The following is a 22,912-nucleotide window of genomic DNA, read 5'->3' as shown; positions in this document are numbered from 1 at the left end:
AACACCTCCTAGGGCTGTAGGTTAAAACATGCTTGAGAAAATAAAAAGACACAGAGACCACAAAGGCGATGGGTGCCTTACAGATAACCTCTCGCAGGGGCTTTTTTTTTTTTTTGGGAGACAGCTGCCAAGGTTAGGGGATGATGTTCGGAGCTACTTCCCCAGAATCCACCCAGTCCTACCACAGGCAGTAGAAGGGCTCCCAGCAGAGTTGCAAATGCCTCACACAGACCTCTTTTTAAGGAAATAGCTCAAAAGGCCAGGGTAGAGGCAGTCCTTGTAAGGGATCGCCAAACATTGACTTACCCGGCAGGTCCCCCTTAACCCACCTCAATCACACAACACCTGTCAGATGGATACTTCAAGGGTTTCTTCCCCTCTGATAATAGATCACCATAGACCAGCAGGCCCTATCAGTCATCAAGAATGGCTACTGCCTGGAGCTCCTCATCTCACCAAACATTCAACTCCCACACCTGCATCCTCACATAAAACCACCTCACATTGCTGCAAGAGGAGGTTCAGGCTCTAAGGAGCCATAGAGCCAATGCCCCTTCAACATCAGGGCAAAGGCTTTTACGTACTTAATCATTCACAAGGATAGATCCCTCAGACCCATCCTCGACCTCCGTCCTCTCAACAGTTGCTTCTTGTCAAAACACTTCCACATGGTCACCCTACTGGATGTCCTACTTTTTCTCCAGCAAAGTGACTTCATGACCACATTAGACCTGATGAATGTCTACTTTCACATCCCAATCCATCCAGCTCATCAGTGCTACCTCCACTTTTTGGTAAGTGGTCAACATTAACAGTTCAAAGTACTACCCTTTGGCATCACACCTCCCCAAGGTTCTTTACCAAGTGTTTAGTGCTGGTAACTGCTCACTTCCGGAGAGGAGGAACTTGTGTCTTCTCCTACCTCAACCATTAGCTGATCAAGAGCACAAGCAGACAGGTGTGCTTAACCCATACTCAAACTGCAATCTCCCTGGTGCTCAGAGTCACTGCTACCAAGTCTCACTTGGAGCCACTTCAGATTCGACTCTTCCAAGGTCAGTACTCAACTCTGCAGTGGGCAAAGCTTTCCCCGTCTATCAAAGGGTGCAAGCATCCAGCAGCTTCTTCCTTTCCAGCCACTCCACCCACTTCCAGTTCACATGGTAATGTGCCTTCTGGGAATGATGACTTCATGCATTGCCATAGTGCCCCACACCAGACTACATAAGCACCTGCTTCAGGAATGCCTTTCAAGCCAAGGATCACAAGCAGTGGACCAGTTGGAGGATCTAATGTTGATAAGGGCAAGCACCCATCACTTAAGTTGATCATCTTGTATCAATGCAACGATACACAATGTGCTGTACCATTCCAAGACAGCCGCCTATTGTGATGTTTACTGAGCATCTGTAATGGAATGGTATTTTGTCGTTGTGTATCATTGTTTTACAGGTAGCAGGTGGCCAATGCGAGGGCTAAACAAATTAGAACCTTAAAACATTGATACTCTATCCACACTACCAATCTGCCCTGTGTTGTTTACTTATTTGTATTGCAAGCTTGTGCCTGCCTTTTTTACGGGGGTGGTACTTTTCTTTTTCTTACTTTTCTTTTTTTTTTATTCTCTTGAATATGCTTGTTGTGATTGTGTTTATTGTGGATGGGTAAGAAGGTGAATACAAGAATAAGTCAGCTGGTGGATGAAGACTAAGTAGATGTATGTTGAGTTTGGATGTATACCCTGTCAAGTGATTAAAGTTGCACTTTCTTGTAGAGTAAGTTTGAGATTCAGCTTTAGCAAGTGATTAAAACACATTTCATTTTTAAATGAACAAACATTTTTTTCTGGATTGGAACGATGTACGGTTGAGAAATATATATTTGTTTTGGACCACTTAACCATAGCTCTTTGGAGCTCTGTGTGGGTAACAGGACTCTGTGCAAGAATTTTATAAAAAAGTGAGCCATGGGAGGGATTGAAAGTTTAGGTCAGGAACTGACAGTGATCGACTACTCCAGTTTTGAGTTTGTCTGCCCTTAAATTTAAGTCTCCATCTTAGGCCTTTCACTTAATGGGAAGAGAGTAGAGAGCCAAAAGACATGCTTTTGTGTCTCTCAAATTGGTGCTTTTTATAAATATTTTTATTGATTTTCCCCTGCAAAAACAAGAACACACATAAGCACTTGGGCATTGCTAAATATAGCAGTGATATTTAGTACCTTATCAACTTGAAAACGAATTAGTGATAGTCTAAATGTTGTCCTGAACCAGGGCGGTGTTGCACCAAAAGACCTTAGGACTGCATCCATTTAAATTGGATGTTTTAATAAAATATTTACAATAATTCCTGTCAAAATCCTAATTCACATATTTGGTTATGGCTTGAGACTGAGTGTTCACCATTGCCAAAGTGGATAAAGTGCATTATGATTATCCATAAATCAAGTTGACTTTTATAAGGTCACATTTAAAAATGCAGTAATGAAAAGGCTTTTACTTAAACGATATACACTGAAATGGTAGAATTAAAAAAAAGATTCCACAAAGTTGAAATTATTTTGCTCCGAAAAATAAAATGCACTGCAAACTCCACAAAGACCAGACATTTTGAAAATCCACTTAAAAGCAAGAGTGGATCAATTCCACTATCGCCATTGTGAGCACCACTTTACTTGAGAAAAACCTGTCTAAGACATGCATCGACATTTCTTAATCTGCAGCCATCTATTGACATGTTAACCTAAATTCCATCTGAAAACTGTTTTTGGTATGTGTTTTCTAAGCTGTTTTAATTTTTTAAAAGGCGTGAGGAGGTGTTTGGTGAAGCACAACGTGCACTGCGAACGTGCCCTACAAAAAATGAAAAGGAAAACACAGACGGACAGATGCCACCTTTTCCAGAAATGGTCCATTACATTCAAGAAAAGGTAAATCAAAGCATGTGAATCTCTTCTACTCAGATTGCTTGCTCATTTTCAGTCAAGCAGTGGACTATTCTTGGGTAGATAAGCATTGAAGCTTTGCTTATATGAGGCTACAGTAAATTATTACCAAACATTGTCCCTTTGAACTTAGTTTTTAGTAGAAACAGGCGAGGAAATCTCAAAATGTTGAATACTTTTATGAAGTCTAGGTAGTATATGAAATACTGCTCTCCTGGCTGTACACTCACATGGGCATGACGTCCTTCTCCTGATGCCAGGTAAAATGTGTTTTTTATTTAAAACTGTAGAGAGACGAATAGTGTTTAAACCAATTTACTGTCTAGCATTTAAAAGATGTTGACTAATATCAGTGATATCTTAAAAAGTCTGAGGGATAAAATGTCATAGTGGACTGAAAAGGTCAAATCCCTAGGCTAGTGCCTGTAGATAAAACACCTTTTTGCCATATGCCTCCTGCTTTTTTTTTAAAGAGAAGGAGGGATTTAAGAACACTGGACAGGGGCATGACCAGGGCCAGCATTTGGAATTCTGGATTGGTCGGGGTGGGCCCCAGCCATCTGTCATCTTCACCATGAAGGTAGGGGTTCCACATACTTCACGGGGGCACTCAAGGTTTGTTATTCCATTGGCTCCGACATCTGCTATTGTGAAACTGGTGCAGACCGATTAGCATCCAGCACTTTGTGTCCGGTCCTAAAAATTTAAAACGATTTGTGCTTCAATTGGCTTATTTAACATGCTGGCAAGACCTCTTTAGAGTGCAAAAAAGTGTGGCGCAGCTGGCCAGAAAGCAAATCTCAGATGCAAGCTTGCAGTGTGTATTTTCCTAACTTACATATTTAAAAAATAGCATATTAGTGCGATAGGCAGAGGCCTTTGTATAAAATAAAACGAAAAACATTTTTGCAATGAAATTGTCACATTTGACACTCCAGTAAGCCAGCTTAATATGTTCACGACAAGTTTTGTTCAGCTTTGTGAAGTTAATGTCTGACATGTAATCTTGAAAGAGAGATTTTCTCACTTGGCATTAAAAAAGACATCATAGGCTTACAAGCTTATGTTGTGTATGGCGGCTACACCAAGTTGTGTTTCATTGACTTACACCATGTTGCGTGTGGTTTAGATTTTCTAAAGAGTCCTACTCAATCCTATGTCTAGGTCTGAGAGCATAGTGGTTGTAACCCTCTTCCCGACACGATCTGTGGTATTAGCTCCAGCCCCATCCCTGGATAGGATATCAAGAATCGGTCTGTCGTGTTGATGGCAATCCTATCGGGAAGCTGGAATTTCATCTCCAGCAAAATTGCCTGTTGTGCAGTACACGTCCAATTTTGGTTATGACCTGAATGCTCTCTACCATCCTTGGATCAGCTCTGATATAATGCTATGTCTTGGAGATAGAAGCAGGCTCTTGGACTGGCAACAGAAGGTAGCATATCGTGTACTGCGTTTAACAGCCTTGGACAGAAAGCACTAAATGTAAAAACCCACTGTTAAAAAAGTAGTCTTGCTGATCATGAATAAAGATCTGTATAAAATATAAATAAGATTTTTAAAAAAACGTAAAACTAAGCTAATACGGGTGCCTAACCCAGGTACTAAAAGGGACCTCTGAACACGCACCCCTTGCCAGTAGTGGAGTGTAGATTCTAAAGATTGCTAAAAAAGTAAAAACAAAAACATTGAAACACTCTACAATTGACTTTAAAAATGTTTACAGTGATGAGCAGACCGTGGTGAATAAAAGCCGGCCAATTAACGTTTATACCTTAAAAGCAGATATGAATTAAAACTTCATCTTAGTCTTGCATAAGGTCATCAAAAACATCAGTCAAAATGGAATTCAAGAGGACCCCGCTTCAGCAGACGATATCAACTCCAAAGTTTCATCCAAAAAGTCAAAGGCACACACATGTTCCAAGGCCTCAGCTGCAGCTGAGTGTGTAGCGTTCTGTGCCATGCCTGCTGAAAGGACTCCTGGAGTTGTAGCATCCTTGTAAGGTAACTCACAGAAGGAGTCATGGAGCAACTGTATTCTCATAGCACAACTCCAGGAATGAACCCTCAATGGAAACATTAGAAGATTCATGTCCATAGAAAGCACCTTTCGCCGAACAAGACACACTTCTAGTGCATTCTCGAAAGGGCACCATGAACAACTGAAAACAGGCTGCACACTACAAAATACTGGTCTAAAGAATAGGGACTAGTCTTTGTTCAGTTCCTCCAACAGTGATACTCAAAAGTACTGAATCATAGGATCACTTTTTTGTTTTGTGGTGGGGAATCCATTGCTGAGCAAAAATAGCTACAGCAAGATACCGCCAATTATTGCCAGTCCAAGCAGTATGCCTCAGAAAAACACTCAAAAAAAGCGACTGAATTACTGATGGTATTACTCCAAAGGCAATCTGGAATGTACTTACAAACCCAAACCCTATCACCTTAAAGTGTATAACCTCTACGGTGTTGGAATCATTGAAAATGGCATCCACAAGTTCACCGAAGTGCCTTGGAAAGTTGGTTTTTAAGAGGGATTGTATCTCTGCTGACAACCTTGCTACTTGTCAGTCATAGCTTTCAGGGTCAGATGTAAGCCCCCTGTGTTTTGGAAACAATAATGCTTTCTGCCTGCCCATCTTGTTGAAGTTGACATTGAAAGTTGAATGTGAGACCACAAATTTTCTACTTTAATCTCATGCGTTGGAGGAAATAACACATTCCTGCAGCATGTCACTATTTGAGAAACAAATCACTTATGGGACACCTATGCTCATCACACAAGAGCTTTAATCAATCAGCATCAAGTAACTTCCATTTGAAAGTAACTGAAACACTGGGCGAATCAAAGGGACGGGAATACCTTTCAAGTAGCAGGCTAAGTTAGCCGCCAGCGCATTACATACACTGTGCAGTGCCACTTATTTACAAATCATTGAATGGCTTACAGACGTTCACAGTCACTACTGCTAAGAAAAGCTTCCTTTTACCCACACATACACTTGTAATCAACAGGCAGTGCCCACCCCTCATGAATAAAACTCTTCCCTAAATTCTCATACCTGCCTGTCGCAAAATGTTTTAAACATGAATTGAATTGAAAGGTTGATATTGGCAGGGATATCACTCCATGTATTAACCATAATGGTGACAGTGTTTCAGCCACTGTAAAAGGCAACTTTTCTAACTTCTCTATATTGAGCATGGTGTATGTGGCATCTGTTGTTTCCATGTTAGGTTAAATGGTGCATGTAACTCTTTCGAGTTTATGTGTATCTATGGCACACAATTCGATTTTAAAACCTGCAAAATCCAACGCAACTGCTTAATGGACTTAAGCTGACTTTGTCCATGTTGTAAAAGTGACATGTCGTTTCAGATAATATCTGTTGCAGATGAGACAATGCGTAATGTGTAAATGCGAGTGGACAGTGTGTTCATACCATTATCGACCAAGGCTAAGGCTTTCTCTAGGTTCGCCTGATCTATTTACCTTAAATGAGCAGCAGCTTCATTTGTGAAAGCTCCCATATTTAATTGCCTATTGCATATAAGAATCTTTTGGAGCTTGGTTTCCTAGGACCTGTATCCTTGGAGAGAAGAGAGAGGTTATCCTCAACAGATGTCAAAGTAGAGTGTTGCAACCATTGCTGACATAGATTGCCCCCACTATATATGGTGATTATACCTGTATGTTGTGTAATGACATAACAAGGGTCTGATCTGCTAGTTTTAAAACCTTGAGTAGTTAATAAAACTTGCATGACAACTATCTGTGTCCACTGGCCAGAATAATCACTGGTTAGGACCTGAAAGTGTAAAATTAAATGTACTGCTCTTAATCATACCGTTTGAACTGCTGTTCTGTAAAATTCACAACATTTTGACGATTTTTAAATTTTGCTACTCAGGGAATACTGGGCACATTCATATCTAACTTTTGCTAATCCAAGGCAAGTTGTTTGTTGAACAGTTTCATGCAGAAAAAACATTTGCATTGGCATTAAACATGCTTTAAATAATGCATCTGTGCCTTGTACTTGCCAATCTTTCATTCCCCAAGCTGATTTTAAATCATTTGGTTTCTTCCAATATTTGTAACCCTGTATGGCCAACTGGGAAACACATTAATTTGAATATATCAGTTTAGTATTGGTGAGAGAAGTTTTCCTTGCTTTTGTTGCTGGCAATTTGAAATTATATGATTCTGGATCAGTAGCATTATGCCCACAAAAATATGTGAATTTGGAACTCTGCACTGGTGGAGTTAGACAATGTTCCAATTATGTGTAATTAAAAACTGTACTAGCTCTGTGTAGGTAATGGTGTCCATAATAATGATAACAGAACATTGTGCCATAGTTTTCAGATTGTATTTACATATCACTTTCAAATACAGGCATGTATTCAAGCTCAGGGGGCAGAGAATCAACCCTTCTTAAATCCCAGTCATCAGGCACAATACCCAGTGTATTGATATAGTTTGTGGACATTTTAAACACACATGGAATTTGAATGGTTTCAGTGGGGCCTACTATATCATGTGTTACTTTATCCCAAACAATCCCATCAGGAACTGGAACAGCAGAAATGTTCACTAGGGACAAGTCTCTTCACACTTTGTGGGAAGACAAATAAGGCTTCAATACCTCATCTACCAGTTCAACAGCAGAGCATTCAGGAAGATAATGCCCATGTATAAGCAAAAAAAAAAAAAAAAAGACAATGAGAAATCCAATCCAGAGAGAAAACGCAAGCACTGGTAGTGTAATCTACAGGTATGACCATGGACAAATTGAATAGTGTTTTAATCCAGTTGAAAAGCTTATATATACCGTGAACAGAAGTGGTAGTTGAAGAAAAGTCGTCTGTCGACAAAGTAATCAGAAGCAGTCTATCAAAAAATTTGACCTGGTGCAGGTAAAAGAGAACTGGTAGATGACGCTAATGGTCTTTCATCATAAACAACTCCGTTGGTTTGTGATGTGGTAGAGGGTTGTAGATTTGTCTGGAACTTCTCTTGCGCGTGCACTGGTAACTGGAATCAACAAAAGTTCACTCCCCAACCTAGGGGAAACAATTTCAGTGTTGTTTAATGCTTGAAGAGATATCTTCTATATGGTAGTGAGAGGGGATAGTTAACTACCCAGGAATCCTTGAGGTATACTGTGCAGAATCGGACACATCATGCAACTTTGTTTGATCAATAGAGACAAAATGTTGGCCTTTGGAATCAGCAAGCAGGGGTACAGCTAAATGCATTTTTTGATGAAGAAATAGTTAGTCACAGGTGCTTTCGATTGGGTATGGTAAGGTGTCTGTCAGATTTCACCTTGGATTTTTGCATGCACACACTGACAAAAACATGCACACACTCTCTCTCTCTCTCTCTCTCTCTCTCTCTCTCTCTCTCTCTCTCTCTCTCTCTCTCTCTCTCTCTCTCTTTCTCTCTCTCTCTTTCTCTCTCTCTCTTTTTCTCTCTCTTTCTCTCTCTTTCTCTCTCTTTCTCTCTCTTTCTCTCTCTTTCTCTCTCTCTCTTTCTCTCTCTTTCTCTCTCTTTCTCTCTCTTTCTCTCTCTTTCTCTCTCTCTCTGTTTTGAAAGCTCTATAAATGTTGATTATTTTACAAAATATTGTGTTTATCTCACTTGGTACTCCTACCAAACCGCATTCCTCTCCCATTCCACTGCCTTTTAAGCCCCTCTTATGGCCTCTACTTGTCGTATAATGTATTTTAACATTATATGCCAGCGTGGCTGTTGGAAAATCTGAAGCTCAAATCCTACCCTCTGCCCAGTCTTGCTGATGAAGCTACGGCCCTGCCAGCAAGTGGTGGTAGAATCACAGTTCTGGTACCCTGTATCCCTAGAACAGGCACTGGTGCTTGGTATGATTGGCCTAACTTCTTTTTCACAGCAATCATTACACAGATCAGATCCCCAACTTTTGGAATCTAGCCTGTAAGAAGCTGGTGAATCCCTCATTCCCAAAGTGACGGAGTGTGTACTGGAACGTTCATCTTGTAACTTTTGTAGTTCCTGTAAGACAGTGAGACATCCCTTCATTTTTTAGGTTATTTCTGCTGCCACTGCTCCAGGACCATCAGGATCTGGGGCAAACATCAGAATGCCAAACTGGACCTCATATGGGGTATAGCCTCCCAAAGATCTTCTAGGCAGATTGTTTATAGCTCTCTGGACACCAAATAGGTATGGATCCAGCTATGACCTGAACCTAATAATAATAGCTGTCAAGGATTGCTTTAAGTCTTGGTTTTCCTATCCACTATCAAATTTCCTTCAGGACAATTGGGGGAAGAATAATGTACTGCTACACTGAACGTTCCCATGGTATTCTTGCAAGCCTTATAGGCAATAACAGGGCGAATGTCACCCGATCATTGTGTCCACATCCAAAGTAATCTGGGGCAAGAGTCTACTGCTAGTAGAATGTATTTGTATGCACTATCAAAGTTTGGAGAAGTGTGGCACAATGGTTAGAGCGGCAGACCCTGATGCAGAGATCTGGCCGGGACCAGGGTTCATTTCCCACCTCGGTGGGTCTTGGGCTCAATTCCCTTGGACCAGATAATTCTCACCTCAGTGCCTAATCTAATTAATGGGTCCCACTCTGTAACTCTGGGCAATAGCTTGCTTAATCTCCACAACGGCCCTCACAGCGCTTGGATGCCTGGCTTCACCCTGGGGCGGTCCAGGAGTGGGCGCCTCACAGGGAAAAGCCAGGAGGGGTTCTACAGCGGTATGCGTACAGCACCTTGAGACCCTAACGGGTGAGTACTGCACTATACAAGTGCGAAGTTTACAGTTTACAGTTTTAAAGTTTAAGGGACCACAATGGTCTAGGAGCACACACTGCATAGGCTTGTTGGACACTTAATGGATGTCTGTGGTAGTCGTGTAATGGTATAACCTGAACCTTTTATTTGCTGGCAGATGTCACAACTAAAGACCTACTGTTGGTCTGTTTGTACAGACCGTGCCGCCAGTAGCGTTTTTGTTATAGTGAGATAGTAACTGCCACACCAGCATGGGCAAGATTTTATTTAATTTATTTATGTGGAACATTTATAAAGCCACTATCACCAAAATGGCATCATGCCGCTATAGGCCTTTACCAAGACATAAACAATTGCACAATTAGTATTAAAAATACAAAAAGGTTGTTTAGAGAAAACCCAAGTTTTCAAGGCTTTTCTAAAGTGCAATAAATCAGGTGGGAATCTGAGAAAGGTGGGAAGTTTGATCCAGAGCTGGACTGCTCTAACCATAAATGCTCACCTGCCCTGTCTTCTTGAATTTAGCAATGCAGTTAAGGTTTGCAGTTGAAAATGCAAGCATCTCCCTGGAGAATATCTTTGTTGTCTGTCTTGCCGGGTAATAGGGCCCTAACCATGAAATGCTTTAAAAACTATGCACAGGGATTTGAATGCTATTCTTTATTTCACTAGAAGCCAGTGAAGCTCCTTCAGTTCATCTGATGCAGGCGATCTTCTAGGTCTGTTCAAAGCCAGTTTAGCTGCAGAGGGGTGGATTCTGTATAGTCTGTTTATCCGAAATTCTGGAGCTCCTATAAGAAGACCATTGCAGTAGTTTAGCCTACTTAGTATTACACTGTTAACAATCGGGGTTTTAGCAGTGGCAGGCAGCATAAGAAAGAGCTTCCGCGGACACCAGAGAAGCAAAAAGCATGTCCCCGCTACTTTATTGAGGTGACACTCCAGGGACAGTTTATTATCAAATGTATACAAGCCACCAGATAGGAGCTCATTCAATTCAATATGGTACCACTAACTCCAACCGAGGCATGTCTGTCTAGGTTGACCTTATCAAAAGCGGCTAATAAATCAAGTAATATCAAGATCGCTGACTGGCCGCTATCTACCAGCATCCTGAGTTCATCCATGGCTACAAGTAAGGCCAACTCAGTTCCTTGTCCTGGTCTAAATCAGAACTGCTCCTTTTCTAGCAGAACGTGACCTTTCAGCTAATGGGACAATTTTTTGCTGACATAACATTCAAGCATTTTTACTGGAAAAGGCAGCCTTGAACTATAACTATATTTGTTAAGAACCGACGAGTCCAAAGGAGGATATTTTTTCAGAATAAGGGGATGGTTTTTTTCCAGGCTTGTGGAACCACGCCAGAGTCCAGAGATTGGTTGAATATCTGCTGTAGTGGCGGAAATAGCATGTCAGACAAATCCTTCGGGATCGTATGAGGCAAGGGATCAAGTGGTGAACCAGAGGACGTGGAGCTGGCTACGGAACGGAAACAGTCTCCAGTAATAGGTTCAAAATAATTAAACTTGCTCCTGGAATTGTCACAGAGGTTTGCCAATCCAGTTGTTACAATAATGCGGTGAATAGGGGACACTGTGACTGTACTTCCTTCAGGATGTGTAGCACCTAGGGTTGGGTCTGTTAAATGAGGCGTGTCCTGGATGTCATCTCAAATAATGAACATTGTTTTCCTAAAAAAAACTGAGGAAGATTATCACAGAGTTCTTAAGACAATGTGATACCTGGGTTTGAAGCCTTACGCATTATGTCAAAAACCCTTTTTTGTGTTATTCGGAGCAGCAAGGATGGCATTAGCATAATAGTCTGTGTTGGACCTGGCACTTTTTGCAGGGTCATCTCCAAACCTTTTGCCTCCTTCCTACTATTTTGACCTGTTTTTTGTCTTTAGGTCTCTGTAAACACTACCACTGATAACTGGTGCTAAATTGCATATATTCTCTGTCTAAATTGTATGGGTGATTTGTTTATCCATGATTGGCATATTTAATTTACTGTTAAGTCCCTAGTAAAGTGCACCTGAGGTGCCCAGGGCCTGTAAATCAAATGGTGCTGATTGTGCCACCCACATGAGTGGCCCTGTAAACATGTCTCAGACCTGCCAGTGCTGTGTCTGTGTGCAGTCTTACACTGCCAATTTGACCTGCCAAGTGTACCCAGTTGCCAGGCCCAGCCCTTCCCTTTAACTGCATGTAAGGTAGGCTTTAGGTAGCCCCATAGGCACTGTGCAGTGTATTTGAAAGGTAGGCCATGTACTGTTGTGTTGTACATGTCCTGATAGTGAAATACTGCCAAATTCGGTGTTCACTATTGCAAGGCCTATCCCTCACATAAGTTAACATAGGGATTGTCTTTAAATATCCTTTAACTGCAGTTTCCCATTGAGAGCAGATATACATGGAGTTTGGGGTCTCTGAACTCATCATTTAAAAATACATATTTAGGGAAAGTTGTTTTTTAGATTTTCTATTTGAAAATGTCACTTTTAGAAAGTGGGCATTTTCTTACTTAACTATCTGTGTCTTGGCTGCTGAATATACGTCTGGGTCACACTGACAGTTGGGCTGTTTGTAAATTCAATGTAGATAGTGACACAAAGGGAGCTGAAGTGTGTCCTGCTTATCCGGATGAGTCTTCCTGGGCTAGAGTGGGAGGAGCTGATAACTGAACATGATACCTTCACATGAAATGGCTGTGCCTATCCTCTCACAGTGCAGTCTCCAACACCCTGGTGTGTGCCTGAGGCAGGGCAAGAAAGAGGCAGGGTCTTGTGCCCCACAAAGGCTTTCCATTGATGTTTGCCTACTTCAAAGGAAGAAATTAGTATAATAATTGGACTGCTGACCCCACAACTTTAGATAACTTCTGGATCAAGATGAACCTTTGCCAGGGAGAAGAGCTTGATGCTTGAGGAGGACCTAGCACTCTGCCTGTTGCTTTGCTGTGCTGGCCTGCTGCTGCTTATGCCTTAAGAGGGAAAGGACTGGACATTGCTTTCTGAAATTCTGCTTTCAAAGTTTATCAAAGGGTTTGGACTGAGCTTGCCCCTGTTCTGAAGTTTCGGGGATATCAGAGACTTCTTCTGCCAGTGCCTGGGCTCTTCTGCTGAGAGTCCTGACTTGCTAAGTGGTGCCAATAGCAGTTCCTGGGCCCTTAGAAGTGGAAGCTGGTAATCTGTGGGAAGAAATCCATGCACCGCTGTGTGCGCCCCAGAAAAATCGCCTCAGTGCCTTTAAATTCGATTCAGTGCCTGTTCTCAATGCAGACCCTTCACACAGAACGTCTGGTTTTTCCACGCATCATCCGTGGGCACCACAATCTTCAACATCACCACACATACCTGAAGCTGCTTGTCTGAAAAATATGCATCGCTTACCCGGCAGAGAAAGAATCGACACACGGCCTCACTTGTGAGTAAGGAATCAATGCTTTGCTTGCTTTTCCGATGCACGCTGGCCTGTGCTGCTTTATTTTTTATGCATACCAGGTTCTTTGTGCTAAAACAAAGCATCCATTGATTTCTATGGATTAGAACTCTTCTTAATTTAAAAAGTAATATCTTTGCTTGTGTATGTTGGGTTTTGGTGTTGTTTGATTTAGATCAAAATTGGCCATTTTCTAAAACTGGTGTGGAGTCCTTTTGTGGTATTTCCACTTTCACTGCGTGTGTTTGAACAAATACTTTACACATTGCCTCGGAGATAAGCTTGACTGTTTTTTCCAAACTACCAAGGGGGTAAGCAGGAGTTATCTGAGCTGTGTACCTCCCTTACCCTGACTAGAGTGAGGGTACCTACTTTGCTTAATTAATCTCTGTCCTATATTTGTTTACGGACGACCTTAGCTTTTTTTTGTCCTCTTCTTTGTAGGAACTACGCCACTCTTTTTTGAGTTTCCTGAAAGACCGGTTTTGACCTCTTTAGGAAGATATTATACCAAGGAGCAGAGAGCTGACTACTCATTTTCAAAGTTTTCATCAGTATTTCCCTATGTAGAATTTCTAAAATTCTGCCCTCCAATTCTTTATAGTTTTCTTCTACTGTTTTTTTGGTCAAAAGCAATAGACAGATAGGACAGCCTGCCAAGAAAGGTCTTGCAGAGTTTATACCAGGCCCTGTCTATACGCGGTCTGGCTTGCGCTGATTTGAGGATATTGTATTCCTTTACATTAGGATGAAAGATTACTAATGCTTGATCCGTCCAACATAGACGTAGGATGTCTTTCTTAGTGACAAGTCCCCTTGGGTGAAAATAAGATCCAAAGTATGTCCGCTAGAGTGGGTTGGGCTAAGCACTAACTGACGTAAACCTCGGATTTCACAGGAGCCGTGCAGTTCTGTATGTGGAGGTGAGGAGTCCCCCTCAGCCTGCATATTGAAATTACCTAAGACGAAAAAGTTAGAATGAGCAAGGGCCATATTGAAAATAGCCTCTATCAGAGGTTGCAAGTGTGAAGCCTTAAGTCCCGGAGGGCAATAGCATAAAATTCCCATAAGAATGCAACCTTTTTCCCCACTTCAAGGAAAAACCCAGCAATGCGGGACCAGCTGATTCATCTAGAGTGAGAGACACAAAGTTCCACCTGTTGTTAAAAATAATTCCCATTTCTCTGCTGATCTTAGTAGTGCGCAGCTTATGAATGATTTTATACCCCGGAGGACAAGGTAGACCCAGATCAATGTCTGAGTCCGGGGTAGTCCAGGTTTCATTGATGAATAGTGCATCCCAATTGTGAGTTCCTAATATCAGATTCATTACTTTTGAATGCTTAACTAGGGACCTTGTGTTGAGCAGGCCACGTTTCAAGGTGCCAAGTAACATCATATAGGTGGATCAAGAAGATTTAGTTCCATGTTAGTGTGCCTGGGAGTCAAAGTGTAGTTATTTTGCTCCTTAGCTAAGTACAGTAGTTGGTCTCTAGAATAGCTGAGTCCACCATTGGGGGGGGGAGAGGGGGAGGGGGGGAGGGGGGGGAGGGGGGGATCCCCAGGACTCGTTATTGCAACCAGCAGCATGGCTGGTGCTCTGTGCGGTCGGTGCGTGGACGGGCGCAGACTGGCTTGCCTTTGACACGCCTGCCCCCGTCACTCCAGCATCCAGGTTAAACAGTCTCTTCCCTGTTGTAGAGGAAGACTAGACCATCACCCAAGATGGCGGCAGCGTGAAGGCCCACTCTTACAGATTGGTTTAAGTCCCAACTGTAAAAATACAGTACAGCTAAGTAAGGTGCAAAACTTTGTCTCCCCAAATGTTAAAAATGTTTTAAAATGTTAATCACCTGTGCAAGAAGGTGTAAAATACAATCATAAATATGACAGCTGAACCTGATAAAAGCTGTGCGGTTGCGCCAGCATCCAGCTTAAATAGTCTCCTCCCCGTGGAGAAGGAATACTAGACCGTCAACCAAAATGGCACCGCTTGACGTCACGCTCTTAAAGATAGGTGTAAAGTGTCAACAGTAAAAATACAGTGCAGTACTGATCAGTAAGGTGCAGAAATGTGTTTCCTCAATTGTTAAAAATGTTTTAAAATGGTAAAATCACCTGTGCAAGGAAGCGTAAAAATACAATCATGATTATTTCACGCTGAATCCTATAAATGCTTTGTAGTCGCGCCAGCATCCAGGTAAAATAGTCTCCTCCCCATGGAAGAAGAAAACTGTACCATCAGCCAAGATGCCGGCTGACGGATGTTCCGCTCTTTCAGACGCGTTTAAAGTACCAACAGTAAAAATACAGTACAATATAGCTCAGTAAGGTGCAGAAATTTGTTTCCCCAATTGTAAATAATGTTTTAAAATATTAATATAACCCGTGCAAGGATGTGTAAAGTACAATCATGAATATGGCAGCTGAACCGAGTAAAGGCAACAACCTCATGAGCCACTCTGATTAATTCTCGCCTACAGTCTTGATTGGGGATAACATGATCACCCAGCCCTGGAATTGTTACATGAGGAATGCTTTGGGCACTGAAGTGGTTGGAATACTTTGTGGGATATGCTTTTGGTATAGGCATGCTGTCAGCCAAAGTGTTCACAGCAGGCAGAATTTCCTCATCCAGCCTCGTGTGAGAATGAGTTGTTGCTGTCATGGTGGCCATCAGCCAATGAATTCCCTACAGCGTGTATTCCAACATGTTGATGGCCCAATATATGTATTACATGTGCCTGTGGCAGTCTGTCTTTGAGCTCTGCCACTTGCCCCCACCACATTTTATGCTTAATAGTGTTTCCTTTGGATTGTGTAAATGTTAGTTGAGGGTGGAATTCTCCATCTCTCATCACTTCATAAACAGCTGGGCCAGTCGAGGAGTATGGATGTTTGGTACCTACAGACGGTTGAGCTGTACCATCAGTGTAAATGATATCTTTATACCTAACTAGAAACGTGACGTTAGTGGCCATGGGTACTCAAGTTCATATTGTATTGTAGAAATTCTTAAGTCTAATTTTGGGTCAAAGACATAATCAACATCAGTAGCAGTTAAGTAGGAGGCCCATTGCATCCATCGTGGACGTAGTGCTTTTGTGTTTGGCACGCTATCTATTGTAGCAGCCTCCAGCGTTGAATCCTGGGTAATGCCAGTGGAGTGTTTCCTTGGGCCAGTGGTCTCTTCTTAACAGCCATCTGAACTGCAGTCTGTATTTTGTCAGTGGAGGCAAAACACATTTCTGCATTGTAATATTTATATATGCGATTTACATGCAATTGTCACTGTCTCCTTTGTTAAATGTGACATGTGTAAAGCCAATAGCACCCGCAATTATACAAATGACCAAAATTATTTTGTTTTCACATGTATGTAGGTGTTTTGCTCCAAGCATGTCTGTCTGTAATGATCTCCGTATTTGTGTAAATTGTGGTGGCCAATGTTTGCTTAAGAAATCTGGATGTATTAAATCGTAAAGTGGTTTTATGTGTTGCACATATTCTGGTGTGTATGTTCTGTCATAGTTAAAGTATCCTAACAGGGATTGCAGTTGTTTGAGGGTGTTTGGTGGTTGTAGTTGTGCACACTTCTCAAGGAGGTGTGGGTCCAGACTCTTCCCCTCATTTGAAAGCTCATAGCCTAAAAACAGGACTCAGAGGAATGCAGTTTTTGTTTTCAAAAAATTGAATTTGTAGTCATGTTCGGCAATTCCCAATACAATGCGATCTACCATGGCCAAATGCTATGCTATGTTAAGTTAAGTTGCTTATATAGCGCATGGATACTCGAAGGCCTCCCAGCGCTAAACACGAATCTCTACGACAATGTATGCAAAACAGGCAGGTTTTAAGTGCTTTTGGAAGTTAAGTTCATGGCTAGTTAGCCGAAGGCTAAGGGGAAGAGAATTCTACAATTTAGCTCAGATATGCCATGTTAGTACCTCCCCATCCAGACATCTACATTTCTTTTAAGATTTTGTAGGTGAGAATTAAACCATGGGGCGCCAGATTTTCGGCGACTCCCAATTTTAGTATTGTAGGGGAGTTGGATGTGTAAGCACTCAATGATCCATTCATTGAATGATTCTACCCCGAAGCCCTTCATTTCCAGGAAGAAGGGTTTATGACTTTCCAAGGTACTAATCCAATTGCTACCATTGAGTTTATGCCAGCGCCTGAAAGGTTGGACTGTTGACTGAGACAATCTGCATGTGATAGGGATGGCTAGATTTAAAGAAATAAAAAGAAATGGTCTGACCAGGCCAGAGGGAGAAGAGGTATGGAAGCAAAATCTGCTAAATTACTAAAGACTAAGGGGGTCATTACGTCCCTGGCGGCCGACGGTAAGTTGGCGGTAACACCGCCAACAGGCTGGCGGTGTTCCGCCAGCTATTATGACCGTGGCGCAATAGCCACGGCCATACCGCCGGCCCCTCCACTATACCACCAGGCATAATCCCCAGGGCAGCGGTGCAAGCACCGCTGCCCTGGGGATTTAGTCCCCGACTGTCCGTGGCGGTAAACACCGCCATTGAAAGGCTGGCGGAAAGGGGACTTGGGCTATGCCTGGGGGCCCCTGCACTGCCCATGCACTTGGCATGGGCAGTGCAGGGGCCCCCAGGCATAGCCCCGTCCCGCATTTCACTGCCCGAATTTTGGGCAGTGAAATGCGCTACGGGTGTTACTGCACCCGCTGCACATCAGCATTGCCGCCGGCTCTATTACGAGCCGGCTGCAATGTTGATGTGACATTTCTGCTGGGCCAGCGGACGGTAACACTGTTACCGTCCGCTGGCCCAGCAGAAATGTCATAATAGGGAGACAGGAATACCGCCGGCAATGGCGGTATTCTGTCTCCCGCGGCCTCGGCGGTCTTTTTCCAAGACCGCCGAGGTCGTAATGACCCCCCCTAAGTCAATAGTGTGGCCTTTGTCATGGGTAGGGCCTCTAACCAATTGAACCAGTTCCAGTGCAGCCATGTCAGTAAGAAGGATTTTAGCAGCCATGTTATCTGTGTTATCTACATGAATATTAAAATCACCTAAATAGGGTAAAATATATATATATATATATATATATTTTTTTTTTTTACATATTAACTCAGTGAGCTGATCCAAAAAAAGATTGAAGAAAGTTATCCGAAGGGCCAGGAGGGCAATACGCTAATGCTCCAGAGAATGTAAATTGGGGATTTAGTGACATAGAAAAGAACATACTTTCACAGTTGATTAACTGAAGATTCACCACAGAAAGTGAGCTCTGCAACACGGCGGAAGTGGCCCGATTAGTACTGGGTGCAGCTTGTAGGTGTTTAGGAGTTTAGCTGTGTGCTCTGCTTAGGGTCAGGGTCGTACACAGCAATAGCAGGGTCTGTGACTGTGATCAATAAATTGAACAGTAGCTCCTCCCTAAAATGAGGTTGGGACGTCAAAGACAAGTAAATACAAGAGTAAATAAGAGGAGAGGGCTGCCAATGGGCAAACAGCAAAAAAGCGAAGGCAAACTCTGCACAAGAATATTTGACAAATTATTGAAAGTGCCAGAAAAATTCAACTTTTTAAGGGATCCAGCGGAAATAATCTTCTCTACTCCCAAGGACACAAAATTACTCACAGCACCAATTACACTAATAAAATCCAGTCCAGCACAAATGAATAAACAAAGAGGTGATGTGAGAGAGAATCTGCAGAGAAGCTGTCTAAAAATCAGATTTAAAAATCAAGAAGAATAAATTAGGGTGGAAAATGGAGATAGTGTAATGTTGGGGTGGGGCTCATGTAGCGACATGGATCTTTTATCAGTTATGCCAGAATCACTGCCTCAGCAAAATAATAGAAGTGAGAATAAAATTCCCTTGTTGAAGAATGGACATCAAATGTCAGTAGAAGTTATTGTGGAGACTGGGAATAAGGCAGGGGAAGCAAAGATACCATTGATGAAACCAGACGAAATAGATAAATTTGAGATAATTGAAAGAGGAATGGATAGCAACAACCTAGTAAGGGATAAAATGGAACTGCCACACAAAAAACACATTAGTAAAACACATTCGACAGAAGAGGCAGCCCCCACACAGATATCCAGAAAGAGTCAACAGATCAACAAAATGAGAGAGGGCCTGCAGCTAACATAGTAAATGTGTGGAAAGTTATGTTTAAAACATCTCAATTGACTCTCGAGGCATTGACATATCAATCAAACAAAGTTGTTGTCCAGATATATCTATTGAACATAATAGCAACTTCGATATTGGGTATCAACCAGAAATTTGCAGATCTGAATAAACTGATTATGCAAGCATAAAACTCTGGCAGCAGCAACAAATATTTAATGTGCGTGTGCCCCAGTAGTGGACAAATTGAAACAAATCCCTGAAGTGCTAAATACTATAATAGAGGATTTAAAAATGAATAATCCTGTAGTAAATTGTAAAATACAGGAGGAATGGAATAAGTGCTGTAATCCTACAAGGGAGAATATGAAGTAAAAAGTGAAGGTAACGAGGTAACAAGAGAAGACGAAGAAGATGATTCCAAAAATCTTAAGAGGAACTAAGTATAACGATATGGGAAGCAGTGAGAACAATATGTATGATGTCAAACTAGAAGTTCAGGAAAAACCAAATGTACCTGAGGTGCAAGTAATAAATGGTGCAGTAGAACAGGGAATGACAAAAAAAAACGAGGAAAAAATTGCGTAAAGCCAGAAACAAGCAACGAATAAGCTCAGCAAAGTTAAAAGTCCTAAATGTGAGGGAAAAGAAGGGAAAAAATTGGTGAGATGACACCAGAAAAGGTACAACTAGAGATAGAATGCAGAAAACTATTTCCAGTATTTCAAAAGCAGGAGAGGAACAATGATGATGATGCTGGAAAGACCTTAAATGTAAAATCAACTAAGGAAACAAATTTTGCAAAATGTCCAATGAAGGAAGATCAGTCCCCAACAGCAATTCATCTAATTAAGGGCAGAAACCTTGTAATAATTACAATGAAGGCGGATCAGTCTCCAACTACAATACCCTCCAACGACGGGGATAACATAGGCCCTCATTATAACCCTGGCGGTCAGTGATAAAGCGGCGGTAATATCTCTAACATGCCGGCGGTAAAAAAAAATGGAATATCAACCATGGCGGGAACCGCCACTTTAACACTCAGACCGCCACGGCGGTAGCAACAAACACCGCGGCGGACACTGCCAACAGACAGGCGGAACAGAATGTACCGCCCACACTATTACAAGGCACCAATCCGCCAGCTTTTCCAGGGCGGTACCAACACCATCAAAAGCACGACGGTAACAGTCTTTGGAAGGGAAACCACTCACCTCATGACACTCAACGAATAACCAGGACGCCATGGAGCCCGAACTACAGGTTCCTGCCCATGTTGCTGTATCTCTTAATACACCACGAAGTGGAAAGAAGGCGGTGGCGACCACCACCACCACGGTGAGTACTGCACCTAGCACACAGGGGAGGGGAGGAGGGAAAAGAGAGTGACACACACACTCAAAATACAACACCCCTACCCCCACCCCCAACAACACACACACATACATATCCGATAACATCATAGATACACCCGCCACCCCCTGGAAGAACGCAAGGACCAAACAAAATTAGTTTAACTAGTGTAATATTCGAACAATCAGATAGACCAAGAGGAGAGCAAATAATCGGTATACACAAATATTTACAGCAAGTACACAAGTCCGTACACTGTCCCATTAAATGTCCGTGGACCAGTGGTCCCAAAAAGCATGGGTGAAGCCCACACATGACACCTGCCTCAAAACGGAGAGAACACTGCAGGGGCATCAGGTCGAAAAAAAAACCAGGCACCTCAGGGGGAAGGGGAGGGGGGCACCTCAGCCGGATGATGGTACGACGCCACTGCTCCTCGAGGGGGCTCCATGCCCACTGCTTGCTCCTGGGGAGTGCAAAGCCACAGTCTCTCAAGTGGGGGGTTTGCCCACTGCTTGGTCCTGGGGAGTACAAAGCCACAGTCTCTCAAGTCTCTCAAGTGTGACATGTTCCACTGGTTCTGGAGGGAGCTTTGTGCCCAGAGTGCTTCATCCTGCCAAGGACTGTTAGTGGATGCTTTTCTCCACTGGTTCTGGAGGATGCTTTGTGCCCGGAGTGCTTCATCCTGCCAAGGACTGTTAGTGAATGTTTTTCTCCACTGGTGCTGGAGGGGGCTTTGTGCCCAGTGATGCTGCACCTGGGGTGTGGCATGTTGACTTCGTCTCACCTGGGTGTCACAGCCTCGCTATGTACCAGGTACAGGTAGCATGATACTCCATGGAGGCAGACCCACACTCCATCCTGCGGCGACTTAGTCTGCCAATTGCTAGTCCATGTCAGTGCTGGAGGTGGTGTCGCAAGAGGCGTGTCCAGGGTCCAGGACGTCACCTGCAGACTCTGATGGCTGCACAGTGGGGATGGGGCTGACGTCCAACAGAGTGGCATCGGCTGTGCATGTGGCGGTGCTGATGGTGGTGCAGGCGGCGGTGGATGCGGCGGAGATGCTGCCAGTGCTGGCTGTGGTGCAAGTGACTGTTGGGGTGGATGGAGGCACCATACCGTCTCTGGCAGCCTTGGATGGCTAATCCTTGGGGGGGATGCTGCAGACTGACGTGGCAGCGGCGGTGCAAGCGGCGGTCGGAGCAGCAGCGGTGGTGACTGGGGTGCATGTGGCTGCCATCACTGATGATTTGGTGGCCACCAGCCCCTCCCCAGGTGACATTGTGCCCAGAGGTAATATGCTCTTTTGCTTGTGGCCCTTCCCCATCTTGACAGCCACTGCAGGGACCTTGGCACTGTCCACTCTGTGTTTGTGCGAGGCCTTGCTGGGTGGGTGGTGTGACAGTCCCCTGCTGGAAGCCGGTCCCTTTTTGAGCTTTGTAGGTGGTGGAATAGGGTGGTCCTTCTTTTCTGTCGGTGGCACACTGGCAGCTCTGACGGGTGCCCCTTTTGACCGTACTGGATTAGCAGGGACCACAGCGGATGCAGATTTGGTGCCTGAGGTGCTTGGCTGGGATCTGGACATCCTGGCCCTAGTAGAAGGACGGGGGGAGGTGTAGGGAAGAGGTCTAGGTTAGCTAGGTAAACTTTTTTTGGCCACACTGGGACGGGAAGATAGAGGGGGTTTGGGAGTGGAGGAAGAGGTAGTGGTTGTAGCAGGTGTACGTCTGCTGAGTTTGGGTGAAGTGCATGGGTTGGAGGCTGTTGTGAGGTGGATGCCTGTTGAGAGGGTGTGTGCCTGCGTTTGTGTACTTTGGGAGGAGGGCTCAAAGACACACTGGGAGAGGACACAGGGGACGTGTGAATGGTAGGTGGGGTGGTGATTGCACGTAATCGTGTGTAGTGATGGGTGTGCTGGTGTTGGAGGTAGTGACTGAGGATGTAGTGCATGCAGGTGTGAGTGGAGACGAGACTGGGAAGGAGGTGGAGGAGGGGGACACAGTGGAGGCTGTGGATGTTGTTGTGTGTGCATGGGTATGGTGCTTGTGAGTACCTGTGGGATGTGTGGTTCTTATGTTTGCCTGAGACACTTTTGTGTGTTGGTGTGTGCATGCTGGTCTGATGGTGTGCTTGGGATTGGGTCTGGGTAGTGGAAGTTGGAGGGGGAGGCTGGACACAGGGACAATGGCTGCCATCAGTGCAGAGGCCAGAGCCTGAAATGCGCTCTGTTGGGCCGCCACGCTAGAAT

General features: G+C 43.5%; 1 protein-coding gene across 2 annotated transcripts in view; it reads left to right on the top strand.

Annotated features, from left to right (window-relative positions):
* The window catches only part of ECPAS (Ecm29 proteasome adaptor and scaffold), a 790,558-nt gene that overhangs the window by 232,679 nt on the left and 534,967 nt on the right, over positions 1-22,912 (top strand). For both annotated transcript variants that reach the window (XM_069240017.1, XM_069240008.1), the window contains exon 16: positions 2,805-2,928. In XM_069240017.1, the coding sequence (XP_069096118.1) occupies positions 2,805-2,928 (124 nt within the window). The remainder of the gene's footprint in view (positions 1-2,804; positions 2,929-22,912) is intronic.

The sequence above is a fragment of the Pleurodeles waltl genome, chromosome 1_2 (genome assembly GCF_031143425.1).
Source record: "Pleurodeles waltl isolate 20211129_DDA chromosome 1_2, aPleWal1.hap1.20221129, whole genome shotgun sequence".
NCBI lineage: Eukaryota > Metazoa > Chordata > Amphibia > Caudata > Salamandridae > Pleurodeles > Pleurodeles waltl.
The sequence above is the reverse complement of the archived record's forward strand: the minus strand, read 5'-3'. Positions and strand labels throughout refer to the sequence as shown.